The following is a 16,874-nucleotide window of genomic DNA, read 5'->3' as shown; positions in this document are numbered from 1 at the left end:
TAAATAAAAGAAATAAAATCTTTAAAATTAAAAAAAAAATTAAAAAAGTGAAGATTAAAAAATAATTATCTTTCCAGAGAAGCAACCTACTATCGGCCAGGCATATAGTATAGACACTTTATATACATTACTGCTATTACTATTCATGATCACCCGGACAAAAAGTATTCCCATTTCCTAGGTCAGGTGACTGAATCACGTGACTGTTAAACCACTTCGCTCAACATTGTGTCCTGGGTACTTGTGGCATCAGGATGATGGTGTCGATAAGAGCAAAGGAAAATGGTGTATTAAAAAAGGGACATGAGCAGCACTCATAACTGGGTGGTATGCCAGCCACTGGTTATATGTATGCGTGTATGTGTACACGTAGGTGTCCATCTTAATCTGCATATATTCACGTATGTGTATGAATTCTTCCTAAGAAACTCACTGATTTATTATCCCTTCTTGAAGATGGCCAAGATGGAAAATTAGTGAGGTGACATGCACTACTGAGGACAAGGACTCAAGGAGTGTGGGATCTAAGAACCCACACAGTTCTTTGTGTTTGCCTGCGCGCTGTGATGCACAGCCACGCTTTAGCGCCACTCACTAAGGGAGCTTCCTCAGGAAGCTGCATCAGAAACTATGCTGTTACATCCTTGGAGGCTGGAGCAGGGAGGAAACCGCACTGGGTTTACGTGTTAACACGTGTTGTAGGTTAGGTTAACGCGTGTTGTAGGTTAGGTTAACGTGTGTTGTAGGTTAGGTGGCAGGCATACATCTTTGTGGGGTTGGAGCAGGAGGGGTGCACCTTTCTGCCTGCTCGTTTCTCTCCTCTTCCATAGTAGGGCATTCTTGTGACACTTACCATCCCCCATCTCGTCGGAGAAGGGGAGGCTGAAGACGGCCTCGTCAATCATCCGGTTGGGAAGGTTGGTGTAGAACCTGCCAACTGTGGTCTCCAGGTTGCTAAGCTGGTTCAGCACCATCATGCTGCCCTTAATCACAGGCAAGGCTGTCCGGTCTGGGATGCCATACTTCCCAGAGTTCTGTTCAGCCAGATCCCTAAGGAACGCCAACTCCTTCAAACCAGTCACCCCATCTGTAATCGAAAACAAGGGAAAAACTTGGTTATTGTTAGGCAGCAGTTTGCCATCTAGATCCACTATGGATACAAATGAGGTCTTGCACAGGGCATGGTGGAGCAGGCCTTTAATCCCAGCACTTGGAGGTAGGGGTGAGGGCGGGAGGGTAAGGGCAGGGTATGCTGGGATTATCAAGATGAGCTTCATCTACATAGTGACTTCCAGGATAGCCAGAGCTACACAGGGAGGCCCTGTCTTGAAAAAAAAAAAACCCCAAACCAAACAGACAAAGTCTTGAATGTCCAAGGGGTCTATGTGGGGATACTGTCTATAGACCCAGGAAGATACTGGTTCCTACTGCAAACCAAAAGCCAAAACAGGGAATTTCTTCAGTCAAAAGCACAAAGGGATTCTTCAAAAGGCAGTGATGAAAACCACATGGGAAACGAAGGATGTGCTCGTCCTAAACATTTAATTATAATAAGATTTAAATGCTTTGCTGCACTCAATATCTGAAAGCAAAAGTAATAGTTAACAAGTCTGCATTTAATTTACAGCAGTGGCTGACCTCTGGAGGGCTTTAAGGCCTTTACCATTTCATTCCTGCTTTGCCTGTAAAACCACTTGCCAAAAACTCAAGAACTAAATGAAAGAATTATGGCCTGCATTTAGCAATGCTTCTAAACCTTCTTCCTTCAAGCTCATTTAATTACAGATGTCTTTATGCTTGATATTGTTAGGATAATACTAAATTTGATTTATTTAATGTGTATCTTTTATATTTATGGGGTATTGAAAACTTTGTAAAAAGATTTAGGCATAGTGGGATGTATTGTTCTACAACATCTGTGTTCCATAGTACAAAAATAAATTTAATAAACCAATTTTTTTTTCAGTCTGTTATTGTTGGCATGCAGTCAAAAGGATTAGTAACTGATCTCACATGGGCACCCACTGTAAACAAGTTCAAGAGCTTTCAGTTGTTGGTGAGACTCTACCACTGCCCTTCCAGGAGATTCTGTCTCCTGCTCTTGAAGACTTAGACAGCAAACTATGAGCTATTTATTCCATTGTTAAAAGAACCTGAAGTGTTCGTGGATCACCTACGATAAATATGCCACGCTGTTTTCATCTGTGGAGTGAGTGTATTTCTAACATTCAAAGTTCATTACTAGTTACTAAGTAGCAGCAACATCTAACATATCATCTATAATTATTCCTTTTTTTCTGAGACTGGGTCTTACTATGTAACTCCGACTGTGTAGAGCAAGGCTGGCCTTCAACTCAGAGATGTCTCTGCTTCTGCCTGCTGAGAGCTGGGCTTAAAGGCATGTGCCACCATGACTGGCTGATTTCTTTTAAAGACATTATGATCTAGACAAACTTGAATTTCACTCTATACCTTCAAGGCGATAAGAAAGAAAAGTTCCTGGGGCAAATCATTTGAGAACCAGATCACTGTTTCCTTTGCTTGGCATAGACTGGTTAAGGGGTGAGGGGGTCTCTTTTAGGGTAAAAGACATGGCTGATTTCTGCCCTCATCTCAAGAGACGCTCGCAGAGGTAAAATGATGAAAGCAGACAACTTGGGCACTAGATGTATTTCCTTTTTGTCCAGTACTGCTCCACACCCAAAGTGTTAACAACTGACCAACCTGAATATTTGCTAGGTCCAGAAAGACAGCGTGGGATGGAGGGTTAGGATGTCGACACTATTGGCAATTTTGGATCAACCCATGGCAGATTAGTAAACACACAGGATAGTAAATCCACCAAGACAGGCATGCTAGAAACCACATTTCCCAGAGTCCTCTCTGCTGTGTGCTCATAAATTAAAGATGCCAAAAATCAAGTTTTATGGAGTGAACTGCGAGATGGTGAGAGACAGACAGAGATATCAGAATGTTCTAGTTTGAGCCACTTTCTACAGTCTTCAGTAAGCTTCCTTCCCAAACTTCTAGCTTGCTCACCAACATCAACCCGGGGTAAGATGTCCAGCTATTTCCCTGACAGCAATGGCCATGAAAAGTCAAAAACCTTCTAGAGATTTCTATATCCCAACTTATGAATTGTCTCCAATGTTCCCAGCTTTCAGCTTTCCCTGCAAGCCTGATGACTGAACTCTGAATTGCTAGCTTTCTTTTTTATATTTTTCTAGTCACTCCAACTATGGTGATCTGCCTCATCCAAATCCCTCAGATAATCCAGGCCTTTCTAACTTTCACACACCTGCAATCAAAAGCCATGGGAAGAGCACAGTGAGGAAAATGGTTCCAGGGAGTGGGGGAATGTCTTTCAAAGTCTCATAATGGCCCTGCTTCACTATGTGAGCTCTTGGCGGGTCTAGTGAGGGAGTGTCTGCCCCTGGAACAGTAGTCAAAGAACTAGCAGTGACCAGATGTATCTGGTAAGGCAGACGAGAGAGAAACTGAAGAGCTAGAGGTAGGTGAACAGAGTTAGCCAGAGGGTTTAAAGTGTGGAGTTGTCATGGGGATGGAAATGTAGCTAAGACTCTGAAGGACTGGTTCCTGGACAGGTGATAACTGGGGCTTTGACTCAGTGTCTGCCACAGCGATTACTGGCTGTGGGTCTGTCTCCCCATCCTCTCCTGCCTTTAACTCAGCTGTCCTCCTTAGTGGGAGAGCTCTCTGAAGACTAGGAAGCTCATGCAGGTGGTAGGCGCCACAGAGGCTCAGGGAATTTCATTTTCCTCCCTTCTCACTCATGAGAGAGAGAAGTTAAGCCATGGCAGGAAGAGTATCTATCAGGCAACCTAAAATGACCCTGATGGGTCAGTGCTCAAGCAAAAAGTGGCCGTCTTCACCCGGCCCTCTTCACCCATCCTAAGTAGACCGCTCCTCTGCTCAGAACACAATGCAAACAGTAAGATGCCTCACATTTGTAAGGGTCATACTCTTGGAAACGTGACGGGACAGGAGAGAGAGGACACCCTCTGCCCCCAGAGGAGGGAACACGAGGGGGAGAGCGGGTACCCACGTCTACACAGCGGGGGAGTCATGAGTATCAGGATGCCCTGCTGTGACACTGCTGAATGAGACTGACCCCAGATGGTAGAGATGCTCTCGGTTGTCAGCTATGCTGTGTGTGACGGGAAACATCATCACTGGCCACCCCTTCCTAGGATCTCTTAGGCATTAGGCTCTATGCTAACTTAAAATTCTTCATTTATGTACATATGTATATGTCTGTAGGTTCGTGTGTGCAGGTGGCCACAGAAGCCAGAATAGGCCATCAGATCATTTGGAGCTAGAGTTCCAGGTGTTGGGAGCCGCCTACTGTGGGTGCTGGGATCAGAACTCAGGTCCTTTGCAAGAGTAGCAATCACCCTTGACCTCAGCGCCTTCCCTCCAGCCCTTCTCCGTTAATTTTCAACCGAGGCCATACCGTTGCTTTTATACTCTCCCTGGGCGGTAGAGCTTGTTATTCTCACCTCACAGATAAAAGAGAGGTCTGGAGCTGGCGAACGTGGGCCAGCTCCGCACTCAGGAGGCTGAGGCAGGGTCTCAGGTTTGAGACTAGCCTGGGCTATATCATGAGATGTTGCCAAGAAAGATAAAAAGTTGAGGTCTAAAGAGATGAAGAGTCCTGCCATGAGTCTATGCTGGTGGATGGTGACGGTGGCAGCTGGATGGTGCGCCTGCACTCCCTCAGGGTGGTCCATAAGGCACTAGATTCAGAATAACAGACTCCTGGCTCCCTCCTGAGAAGGTCTGAGTAAGAACCTGAGGACAATATCTAGAATTTGCATGTTGGGGACACTCTCCACATAATTCTTAGCACATCAAACTGATGGTCATTGTCCCTAAATGAGTGTGGGGAAGGGCGTGGGTTTCATACAGCTCATACGTGGGACTGGCTACAGGACGAAAACTTTGTCTCTTAGCCACAAGGGAAGACATCACCCAAGGGCTCAGGGTTGAGTCCCCGAGGGGGAAGAGCCACTGAAGGAAAGGCCACGTACTAATAGGTGTGGTGGCACCAGATGACAGAGGCTATCTGCAGGTGACAGCTGAGGATGCCGGTGGTAGCTCAGGGTGTGGGTCTTTGGATGGCTATCGGGATGCTACAGAATGGAAAGAACTTAGGCCAGCACTATGGCTTCCTGCGATTCACGGGAGCCGTGAGCATCAACCTCCCTATAGTATCGAAACCTCTGATGATCTAGGTTATGGAGGAGAACTGAAAAAACAGGAGAGAGATGTAAAACTAGGCCAGACCACAGAAACAGAGGAGAGTCAGGAACTTGTGGTTGGTTAGGCAGAGTCCCGCATCCCAGCACCAGGTATGAGAGAGCTGCTGGTTCCTCCCTCTCCCGACAGCTCTATCAAAGCTCGGGCACAAGTCTCTTTCCCTCTTTGTAAAGCAGCTCCTGCCTAGAGGGAACTTTCATCTGAAAGGGAAATCTCGAAACACTGCCTACCGTTCATGAGGGCATAGGTAAGAATCATTACGGAGTTGTTCAGAAAGCCATTCTCTTCATTGATGACGCGAAGGGTTGCCTTTTTATCTTCTTCTGAGGAGTCCTTTGATGTGATGCCCGCCGACAGGTAAATAATGGCCATGTCTGTATCTAAACAAAAACACACAAACCGGGGTTACATTCGGATTCCGGCGAGAGCCAGCTGTGCCGTCTTCCTTCCCGTTTTCCCGGACTTGCCCACTCGGAGGACCCGGCTGGCCCCTGGTGTCCCGCGTCTTTCCCGTGTGATGGATGTACTGCTGGCTTTCATCTTGCTAATTCCTTTTCCCTTCCATCCTGCGCTCTCTGCACGGCAAGGCCTCACTTATCCAGCGCAAGACGCTCCTGACACATTTACCAGATGAAAGACGGAGATTTCCCCCAGGCACCCACGCCGAGTTCATTTAAGGCAGCCTAAAAGGAAATCCTCCCCCCCCCCCAGCTTCTGCAATGAGGATTCAGAACACAGCTTAGCCCTCCCTCAGACACACAGGGCTAGTAACAGGAGCCACACTTTGGGGTGTGGTGGGGACTTGGCTTCTTCTAGGGTTCTGCAGACGCAGACATGGAAAATGACTTGCCAGATCCTAACTACTGTCAAATACATTTGGATTTTGAAGGCTTATCAGTGTAGCAAAGTAAAACTATGGACGTAGACGCACCATGTGCTCCAAACTGCTACTGTATACTTCATGCATTTGGGTCATGTAGGCTAAGGTAGTTACCTCTTCATATGTATAACTGGAGAAACAGCTAGAAAACGGGACAGATACCAGTACCAAGTTCACAGAAGCTGCTGGGAGGAAAGGTTGGTCAACTGGAGTAATGGGTAGACAAACGATGATGGCACAAGAAGGAACGTTAACAAGAAGCCCCAATACACATGTGTGCACTACTTCAATTGGCCTGAAGACGACTTGCCATTTCAATTCAAACCACCCTCGAAAGCAGGCCAAGGAGAAAGTGAGAGGTAAGTGTAACTCAGAAAACCTTCCCCAACGTAGACTGACTCAAGAGTTAGAGTGGCGGGTTCTGGGGAAGACAGCTCAAGGGTTAAAATGTGTTTCAAAGGCCACACTTAGCAGCTAGATGGGGTAATAGATAACCAGAATCCCAGGGCTGGCTGGGAAGTACGGATGGATACTGGTTAGCCATTCTGGTCAGGGGGACAAGCTCTAAGTTCACTGAGAGACTCTGTCACCACAATAAGGTAAAGGAGTGACCAAGAAGGCATCCTGGCATCAAACCCTGGCATGGGTGCCCCCAAGTTCCTGCAGTGTTGCTGTACTGCGCAGCGTTCTCGCAGAGCTGCTGCATGGGTTACACAGAGTGCAGTTCTGCTGCAGCTTGGCTGCACATTGCTGTGTTGTCCAGAATGCCACAGTCTGTTTGCAGAGTGCAGACAGAGCTGTATGCTGCCCACACACAGACACAGAGAGCTGAGGAGGAAGAAAGCAGCATGGAGATGGGGACAATGAACTGCCAACTACTAAAGATAACAAGGCAGGGATGGAAAGAAGCTGGGCTTCTGTATTTCTTTCTAACGCAAAGGCCTTTGAGTCAATAGACAGCTTTTGGACATGCTGTAGGGAATCGTGCCTTGTGTAGTGAAATGCTTGCATACACCCTCATTTCTACAGGTCCCGCTGCTGGCATTTCACTGGGGCTACGAGTAACCATGGCAGGCAGTCTAGCTGCTTCATAATCCATCTCCAGAGGGTGGGTGGGATGGAATGACCCACCCTGTGTAGAACGCATCAAAGGTGATGGTGTTACGGTTATGTGTTACAAAGTAATATGTAACGAATGCAATTGCCATTAACATTGTTCTAAGAGACATCCACAATTCTTGCAGTTTGTGAACTTGCATTTTAGATTCTGAAGTATTCATTGCTATCTTTGCATAGATTAGTAGTTTATGTAGTATCATTGCTATAGACAGTCAGACTGAATTTAGTAAAGTTGGGCTAACAATAAATATATCCACCCTTTACTGCTAGTGAAGCCAGTTGAGATGCTCGGGATGTACTGCCTGCAAATGCGTCTTTATTCACTCACTGGAGATCAGAAAGAGAAGGCTGATGAAAGAAGAGAAATCCTTAAGTCTTAGGAAGACTCCCACATTAGTCCCAGATGTCAATATTTTCTCAGTTGTAACTATATTCCTGCATGCCACTTTACTAGAGTCTGAGATAGCTCATTTAAGCTTTACACTAAAAATAAGTGTCCAACAAACCACAGAATAAAACAGTTCCACGTCCCACCAGAGAGGGCAAAGCTGTGTCACAGGGTCACAGAAAAAAAGAAAGAAAGAGAGAAAGGAAGAAAGAAAGAAACGATCATTAAGACAAAAAATGCCCAAACAAAGGACCATGAGACAAAAAGTCAACAAAAATACCATTAGTTTTGTGTTAGCCATCTACTGCTGGGCATGAGGTCCACCCTTAAGTGCTTAATCTACCTGGTAGAGAAAATTATTTTTTTCTTTTACAAGCAGGTGTCAATTGGAGATAGTGTCTTGGATAGGCATGATGAAGACATCCCATTTAGGACTGAGTGTTCCGAGGTCTCTCACCCTTTGCACATTGTCTAGTTGAGGGTCTCTGTGTTTGTGCCCATCTTCTGCAGGAGGAAGCCTCTCTGACAATGGCGGAGCAAGGCACCGATCTGCATCCCCGGTCTGGGGTGCTCACTTAGCAGTTTTAAAGTTTGGTCTTTGCTCACTGGATTCTCTCCTGAGTTGCCCACTGGTGGGAATGTATAACATTGGTAAACTTAGAGGTGGCTAATTTTAGGGATCTGGGGACTCAGGGACTCTCTAAGTAACCAGCATGTACTAGAATCAATATCAGGGGAAAAGCAATTCAGATTGAGCCCTGCCTACGCAATCAGATCTATACTTGAAACCATCTTCCTCCTGCTATGAGATGATCTCGCAAACAACCACACCCAAACACCGAAGAAACACCCTAAAAGGGTAATGGGGTTCCTTATGGATCTCCCAAGGGACTGAAAAGAGAACCCTACTTTGGATAAACGTTTGAGGTTCTGAATGGTACAAGATAAATTAATGTAAAACTAGAGAACCTGGTAAAGCCTGGCTTCGGTTTATGGTCCTGATGTGGGGAGATGCTTCCCTTTTGTCTACGGGTCACCCTGACAGTAAACCTACAGGGTGGGTCCCACTGCTGTAAATGAGCTGCGACCAGAAGGCTCATAGGGAATGGAGCAGAGTAATGACAGCCAACATTGCTGAACAGTTATGAAATAGTCCAGGGACTTGTCATCCCCACCTCACAGGTTAGGCCAATTATGGATTGTTCAATCAATATTCCCATGCTTACGAAGTCAGAAAAGGTTCAGCAGAGTTGAAACCCAAGACCCAAATACTGAACCACTAGGTCATGTTGTCTGGGACACTACAAAACCTGTCACCATGATAGGGACAGTAGGCATTCCTAAAGCAGATCCTTAAACCCAGTTGGGTTCTTTTGCCTCTGAATTGCCAATAGAGACAGCAAAGATGGGGACTACAAGCCAATCTTTGGAAATATCTCATTTGAACTAAAAAAAAAAAAAATCTTCTCTTAGCACTCTGGGACCTGTGCTATCAAAAGCTGTCCAACTTTCTGATGGCCAGTCTTCTTGTCATTTTTTGTTTACCAGGATAAAAAACCAAATACAAAACAAACAAAAGCAAGGAGAAAGCCTCCTATGAGACCAGGCTTGCTGCCAATGAGTAGTACAAAGAGGTCCGTGAAAAGAGGGTTAATAAGGTTCTCAAGTAGGAGGAGCAATAACATTTGACAGTTCACAGAGAAAAATCCAGATCTCTGCCTTCTCTCATTCAGAGGATACAACCATGCTGGTGACGCCCGCCCTGCCGAAGCAAGCTCCGCTACCATCCCCGCATCTCCAGGGGATGCCCACCACCACCTCTCTAGGTGTCTAGGTGCTGCAGGCATCTGGGTTTGCCAGTGCTAGTTTAACACCTCCCTCCTTTATCTGAGCAAGACAGCAACTAACACTGGGCAGAAACTCTCAGGACATCTCAGGTGGGTAACTCAAGAATGGAGCAGAGAGACCACTTCTGGGGAGGGCCTGTGACAACCTGGTCAGATCACTAGTTTGCTTTCTGTTGTTTCATGTGGGAAACATGATCGACTTCAGAGGAAAGGGTGGATCTTATAGCAGGAACCTGCAGGCAGGAAGTAAAGTCATGGCGGAACATGGCTTACTGGCTGGCTTGTTCTACTTGCTTAGATCCTACCCCAAGGGTGAGGACTTCCCCTCCAGAGAGCTGGCTTTATCAAATATTAATCAAGAAAATGCCTACAGGTCAATCTGATGGTGGTAATTCCTTAAATGAGGCTCCCTCTTCCTGGATAATACTAGTTTATGCAAAGTTGGCAAGAACTAACTGGCACTCCTTGCCTCAGGAGGTAACCACTGACCACTAGCCTCATGGAACTATGTGTGGACGACTGAACACTAAGTCCATAATATTGGCCTGTGTGTGGCTGGTGCTCGCTCTTGCTGGTAGGCAAGATTCTGAGAAGGCGCGTTCAGAGTATCCATTGTCCTTCATTTCCCCGTCTGTGCTTGGGCCTAAGCTGTAACTTAGGTCTAACACTGGAAGACGGCAGTAGGTCGCTCCCGTGACCCGACTGCTGTCTGGCAGAGAGAGGGTGAATCTTGAAGATAAAACTGGTTAAGAGCAACTTGATTAAATGAAAATGAGGCATGATTCTGAGTCCGTGAGAAGACAGTATTTAGGGTCCCAATACCGGGGACCTGAAGTAGAAGAGGCATTTCCTCATAGGCCTTCAAGAAGCAAAGTGATCCTAGTTTTAGACTCGGAAGGAAATGGAATCTCCCACTAAAGTCACGCGCTCACAAGAGAACTGGGAACCTCAGTTGAGCCTACAGCCCTGGTTACAGGGAGTTTCTACCTCATGAGGCTCTGAACAGAAGACCTAGCTAAGCTATAGTGACCCAGGGAGACGGTGAGATCATAAATGTACATTGTTTCTGAAGTGCATGTGGCAGCCCTCGGCTACATCTTGAGGCTACATGAGACCCTATCTCCATTAAGATAAATAAACTATTTTAACTACTAACCTTATAAGTTTTAAGCAAATAAAGGCAAAACCAATATGCTATCTCCCAACACCAGCTATGCTTGCGACAGTTACTTCATCAGCCAGCGTGCAGGCACAAGACTTTTCAGCACAGTCTGACTTTAAATCTTTAGATTAGACACACAGAACAGCTTAAAATATATTCTTTAAATTTATTTTAATAGTGTATATTAAACTGGGTTATACCAGCACTCTGGAAGCAGAGGCAAGAGGATAGAGAGCTGGAGGCCAGGCTGGGCGACATAGTGAAACCTTATCTCAAGAAGAAGAAGAAGAAAAAAGAAAGAACACAAAACCCAACTCAAATCAGGATGCACTAAATTTTTATTCGCCATGAATGTCCGTCCCTCGCCTGGCGCGGCTTAGGCCTCCGGCCCGAATGAACACAGGACGAGCGCACCACATCGATCATGCACTAAATTTTTAAATGAAGAAAAACGGCTACAGATTTTCAATTATAAAAGGAGAAAGAGAAGACTCCTTTGAGACGCTTCAAAGCAGAGTCCTATTTCAACTACCCCTTCCCTTCCTTTAGCATGTATCCGCATTCCAAATTTTCCTCTAATACACAGAAATTAAATTAGAGTACCTTTGTACATGGGAAGGGTATGCTCATCTAAGTGACAGCTGGTCAGAAAAGAGAGGATCCAGGCAAGAATCCCTGTGGCTCCCCCAGAGCCCATGCACACCAGCACAGAACTGCCCCAAGCCCTCAGAGAGGCAAAGTCAACAATTAACATTAAAGAGGATGTGGGTATTCCCTGGGGAAATAAGTGAGGATGTGTTCTTAATAAAGGGGGAGGAGGAGGAGGCCCCGGGAGGCTAGAAGTTCCACAGACTGACCATGGAGATGCTGTGAAGATAGCAGATGATAATTTTATCTGGGATCAATTAGAAAGTTTCCCCTCTAGTTCTGAACTCTGTGCTCAGCACATCACTGTGGCCGTCTCTCAGAAATGCACTTACTTGCTTGGAACCGAGTGTTATTGCTGGTGCTTCGAATCAGCTGGAACGCCCTGCGGAACCCCACTGCATGCTGGGTCGGGCTGTCAGAGGGCTTGACACTGCTAACAAATGTGGACATTTTCCTTTTTGTCTCACTGGTGGCTGGGGACAGGTAAGTCTTATAGCATTGGTCCAGTGAACAGGTCCTGACAGTGTCTGCCACAGTCAACACAGAAATCTGGAGGACAGGAAAAAACAAAAACCAAAACACTCAATTTCTTCTACCATTTAAAGATTCCCTCCCTTCCTTCCTTCCTTCCTTCCTTCCTTCCTTCCTTCCTTCCTTCCTTTCTTCCTTCCTTTTTGAGGCAAAGTCTTCTTCACGTTGTTAAGGTTGACCTCAAACTTCTGGGTTCAAATAGTCTTCCTGCCTCAGCCACAGGGACTAGGCTTGGATGTTTAGGTAACAGGAGAGCTTAACTAGGAAGAAGGCCTGTAGAACAGGTTCTGAGTTTAAAAACAAACGTCTGACCTTATCAGCCTGTTAAATTTGAAAGGAATTTGTAAAGGAGAGAATCCAAGAATTTGGCCTTTGAACCAAATTGAAGAAGCCGAACAGTGTCGGCATAATGGAAACAAATCAACAACGAAAGCATCCCTAAATTCACGCAGAAAAACATGTTGGCAAAAACTACCCATCTTGGTTTTCAAACTGGAGAGCAGCGTAGAGGTTGGGTGTGGTCTCTGTGTATTTTCAGCAATGAGGTCAATAGGAAAAAGTCTCTGGTGATGGAAAAGTCAAAACATTCAGGCTACATGATAATTGTCTGGGAACACTGGTGCTATCTGGTCCGCTGATGACTGAGATGTCACTATGGCGAATCACACTGAACATAATAAAACAACAAAAAAAGTAAGTGTTGGAAACACTCAAGAAAGGTTTCATGCCCCCCAGGGACTGTGGGATAATAGTCACCTTATCGTGTTCATCAATGGCACGGAGGATGACCTGAGCAGCATCCTTGGCAATCTGGAGCTGGGTGTCCGTGACTGAGGCCCCATGGTCCAGGATCACGACTATGTGCTTGGACTGTGGTCGGACCGTAGAGACGTAGATGGGCCTAGAGAAAGGAAAAGGGTCTTAACACAGCTGTGAGCGCTACAGATGCGGGCTCACTGGCCTGTGGGTTCTTCTTGGGGCAGGGCAGGTTGGAGTGAGAGTTCAGATTGGGTGGGGGGGGGGATCACTGAAAAAAACAGGACTGTGAAATTATGACTTTAGAGATGAGAGTGCAGCTCCTGAGAGGCTGATTCCTCCACACACTACAGAGTCCCAACTCACTTCTGCAGGGCCAAACTCTCCACTTACTATAAAGTAAGGCCCAAAGGGAGAACAAGGCCCACTTGCCAGTGCTGGCTTCTGTTTTGCAGACACACACACACACACACACACACACACACACACACACACACACACACAGAGCGTTTTAGTAACAGTAAGAAAGCTTGTGACCTGGGCGTGTGCTGGGCAGTTCTGGGTGGTAGGCTGCCCTTTCTCTTTCCATACATACAATCCTGGTTAAGAGACCCTCTTTCCTCTGTCTTAGCAACTCAAACCGCCCAATCACGAAAGGCTCGGCAGCTGAGCGTTTCAAACCATGCCATGAAAATTTGTCTAAACCTGCACCAGGCCATTCTTCCCGCCAGGTGCTTGTTTGCCAACGTGAAGAAAGAGGGGGAGCTGCAGAGACCATGGAGGAAAAGAATCACCTCTGATCAAAGCGGCCTCCGCCCCTGCGTGCATCAGGAGGGGCTGGAAGAAGGGGTTTAATGAGCGCTCTATTCATTTTCAACCTGGAACAAATTAGGGGTGACTTAAAGCAAATCGGCCTCCAGAGAATCCCGTCCTTTGTTGACACCTCTAACATGAGGCTTTTCTGTGAACTGTGAGCTACCAGTGAGTCACAAAAGCCTGGGCACAAATTAAGAACACTAGTTGTTGGCAAGTCAAAACCCTTGTATGGAGACTACCTTAGCAGGTCACCGGTCAGAATCACCAAGCCAGCAGAGAAACGAGAAGAAAGAAACCCAGGAGAGGCAGCCTCAGGATGAACAGGGAATAGAACAGTAGGGACTCCTGCCCAGCCCTACACCGACACAAGGTCAAATGTTCCTCGTGTGTGTGTGTGTGTGTGTGTGCGTGTGTGTGTGTGTGTGCGCACACACACATGCATGCATGTTCTAACTAGGGGAGAGGATTTTTCTTAAAATGATGTACCAGCTTCATCCTAACTGAATTCACCCATTTTAAAAGCCCTGCAGCTTTATCTTAAAAGCGGGACGTATAAACAGCCCTGTGTATTACATAGGTAGACGGGGAAGCAACCTGAGAGCCTGACTGGTCCTTTCTCACGGTGCTGTGCTCTGAAACCCACTGGAGTCTTCAGTGGGTTGTAGAGAGTTTGCAACGGCAACTAGTTAAAACAAGTTAAGAGGCAGAGCTGGCAACCTCCGAGGAGGGAAAAACAGTCAGGCAGCCAAAGCGGCAGCTTGATGATAGGTAGGCTCGAGCTGGAACTTGTGGGCAAAGGCTGAATAGTAATGAGGCCCCACCCTCCCTCCCACAAGCTGGGTTTCCTTAGGGGCAAATGCCAGTCTTGGCTGAGTCCAGTGGTTCTCCATCTGTGGATCACGACCCTTTTGAGGGGGGAGGGTTGATTGACCCTTTCAAAGGGGTCACCTAAGCCCATTGGAAGCCAAGATATTTGCATTACAATTCAAAACAGCAGCAAAATTACAGTTCTGAAGTAGCAACAAAAATAGTTTTATAGCTGGGGGCAGGTCACCACAACCTAAGGAACTATATTAAAGGGTCCAGGATTATTAGGAAGGTTGAGAACCAATGAACTAGATACCAAAGTCAAGATTTCTGGTCCAGTCTCCATGGCATTGTAACTGTAGCAGAGTCTCTAGGAAGAGGATGTGGAAAAACAGAAACAAAAAAACCATACAAATAGTAACAATTTTTTTCTCCTTCCTCTCCCCCCTTGGGAAAAGTACTGGATACAATTTGAAAGACGCATAAAGGGATACTATGGCATTGTTTTGAGAATGTCATGCAGAATGGGTATCTCCCACTTCCTCCAGGATCTGAGCACCAGACTCCGCAGAAGGGAACCTGCTGGGGCTCAGAGGAGATACATCTTTGCCTAGGGGCTTCTGTAAATGATGAGCCTTGTTTTACAAATGATTTCACCGCTCCTTTCCCACTGGCTACATGGTACAACCAAGTCCTTTTGGTGCAAGAAAGGCAAGACAATAGTGGCCTTTAAAATCCAAAGCTTTGCGAACAGCCTTATAGCTTGCAGTAGCTGAAGTGTGCCTGTACACTTCAAAAGTGTAAAACCAAACCCATTATCTCAGGGAGGAAAGTCAGCCACAAAGAGCAACGTTATGCTCTAGGGTAGAGCTGTGGAGGAGGTGGGCTCATGTCTATTTCAACAAAGATGTTCATAGCACAGAACAGCCAATGCAGCAAGCAATCGCATTCCCTTCCCACCGCTTTGCCTGCTGTGATAGGGAGCATTGGAAAGCTCTGGGCTTTCCCACTGCCCTCCCCTAGTGCAGGCACATCTATAGGTATCAAATACAAACATTACTTCCAAGCAAGGAAAAGTTTCTGATCTGCCTGGGGCAGACCCGAGTGTGCAATTCACTGCTGACGTTGAAATCCGGGGTCGTGCCGAGATCGGGCAAGACCTCTCTACCCTGAGTCCCAGCCCACTCCACATGCAGATTGTCACCAGCAACAAATGACGTTGGAAGGAAGTCAGCATACCGACTGCGATGCTCATAGCTGCCCTTACACCGGAACTTGTGTGCTGGGAAGACAGTGAAAATTCCTTCTTCTGAGCTGAAATACTGCCACTTGATTCCAGGGTTGGATTTCAGGTTGTCGGCAAGCACTGGAAGAGGAAGAAAAGGAAATATCACCACAGAGCCCACAGGTGTGTGCATGCACGGCTCTTCAGGCATCTGTTTTGCATAAACTGCTTGTAGCATGAAGAAATCCCACCAGATAGAAGGTTGTAAATTTTCTGCAAAACGTATTCCTTCTGCCCCTTAGAAAAACATCCTGCAAATAGGAAACTTGACATTTCGGTCACGGGAAGCCATTATTCTTCACATGGTAGGGTGACATTCTATGTCCTGGGTTATGTCTCCAGCACAAAGGATTCATTTGCACTAATCTTTCTGCTCGTGGAGCTGGTCCGTGTTGGGCTAGTGTACACTCGCTGGCGTGGGGTCCATTCTCTAACCATGGACGCTGGTAACAGACCTTGTCTCTAGGGACTAGGTCTCTGATGTTGACTTTGCCTCCACAAGCCTCACTTCACAGTAATGGAAACAGCACAGATGGGATTCAAAGGGCCAGAACCGTATCCTTGAGGAACTCTGTTACTCAGTGAATGGGAAAACGGATCCCACATCTCCAGAGCTGACACAGAGGCTCGCTTTTACTTTATAACGTCTCATTCACAAGAACCTAGCATGTGGGTGATATTACTATTCTTGCGCTTAGGCCATGAGACCAAAAACCCCAGTTGGGGGCTAGAGAGATGGTTAAGAGCACTGACTGCTCTTTCGGAGGTCTTGAGTTCAATTCCCAGCAATCACATGGTGGCTCACAACCATCTATAGTGAGATCTGGTGCCCTCTTCTGGCCTGCAGGTATACGTGTAAACACAACACTGTCTACATAATAAATAAGTCTTCTTTAAAAAGAAAAAAAAAAACCAGTTGGGACAGAGACCTTGGTGTCATGGCTGCTGTGCTTACATCATGCTCTACTAGCTGACTTCCTGCACAGCCATGTCATGGATCAGACCTGGCATTCCCTTAGCCCCAGTGCTACCCACCTGTACACCCCGCCTCACAACCTCTTGAATTTTCAAATTTTGTTCTACTTTTTAAAATCCATCTGTGGATGCCAGGCCATGGTGGTGCACACCTTTAATACCAGCACTCAGGAAGCAGAGGCAGGCAAATCTCTTGAGTTCAAGGCTAGCCCAGTCTATAGAAAGAGTTCCTGTGCAGCCAGGACTTCAGAGAAACCCTGACTCAAAAAAAAAAAAAAATCAATCTGTGGGTTTGTGAGTGTGCATGTACATGTATATGATATATTATCAATATGTGGGTTTCTGAGTGTGCATGTATATGATATATTATCAATGTGTGG

At 46.3% G+C, this 16,874-nt stretch overlaps 1 protein-coding gene across 1 annotated transcript in view; it reads right to left on the bottom strand.

Annotated features, from left to right (window-relative positions):
- The window catches only part of Cachd1 (cache domain containing 1), a 230,692-nt gene that overhangs the window by 46,032 nt on the left and 167,786 nt on the right, over positions 1-16,874 (bottom strand). Inside the window, exons 5-9 of the mRNA XM_005353462.2 lie at positions 15,474-15,600; positions 12,612-12,756; positions 11,657-11,873; positions 5,511-5,660; positions 854-1,087 (exon numbers count right to left, since the gene is read on the bottom strand). Of these exons, the coding sequence (XP_005353519.1) occupies positions 854-1,087; positions 5,511-5,660; positions 11,657-11,873; positions 12,612-12,756; positions 15,474-15,600 (873 nt within the window). The remainder of the gene's footprint in view (positions 1-853; positions 1,088-5,510; positions 5,661-11,656; positions 11,874-12,611; positions 12,757-15,473; positions 15,601-16,874) is intronic.

This window comes from Microtus ochrogaster, chromosome 10, assembly GCF_000317375.1.
Source record: "Microtus ochrogaster isolate Prairie Vole_2 chromosome 10, MicOch1.0, whole genome shotgun sequence".
NCBI lineage: Eukaryota > Metazoa > Chordata > Mammalia > Rodentia > Cricetidae > Microtus > Microtus ochrogaster.
Note: the sequence above shows the minus strand (reverse complement) of the source record. Positions and strands in the feature narration are given on the sequence as shown.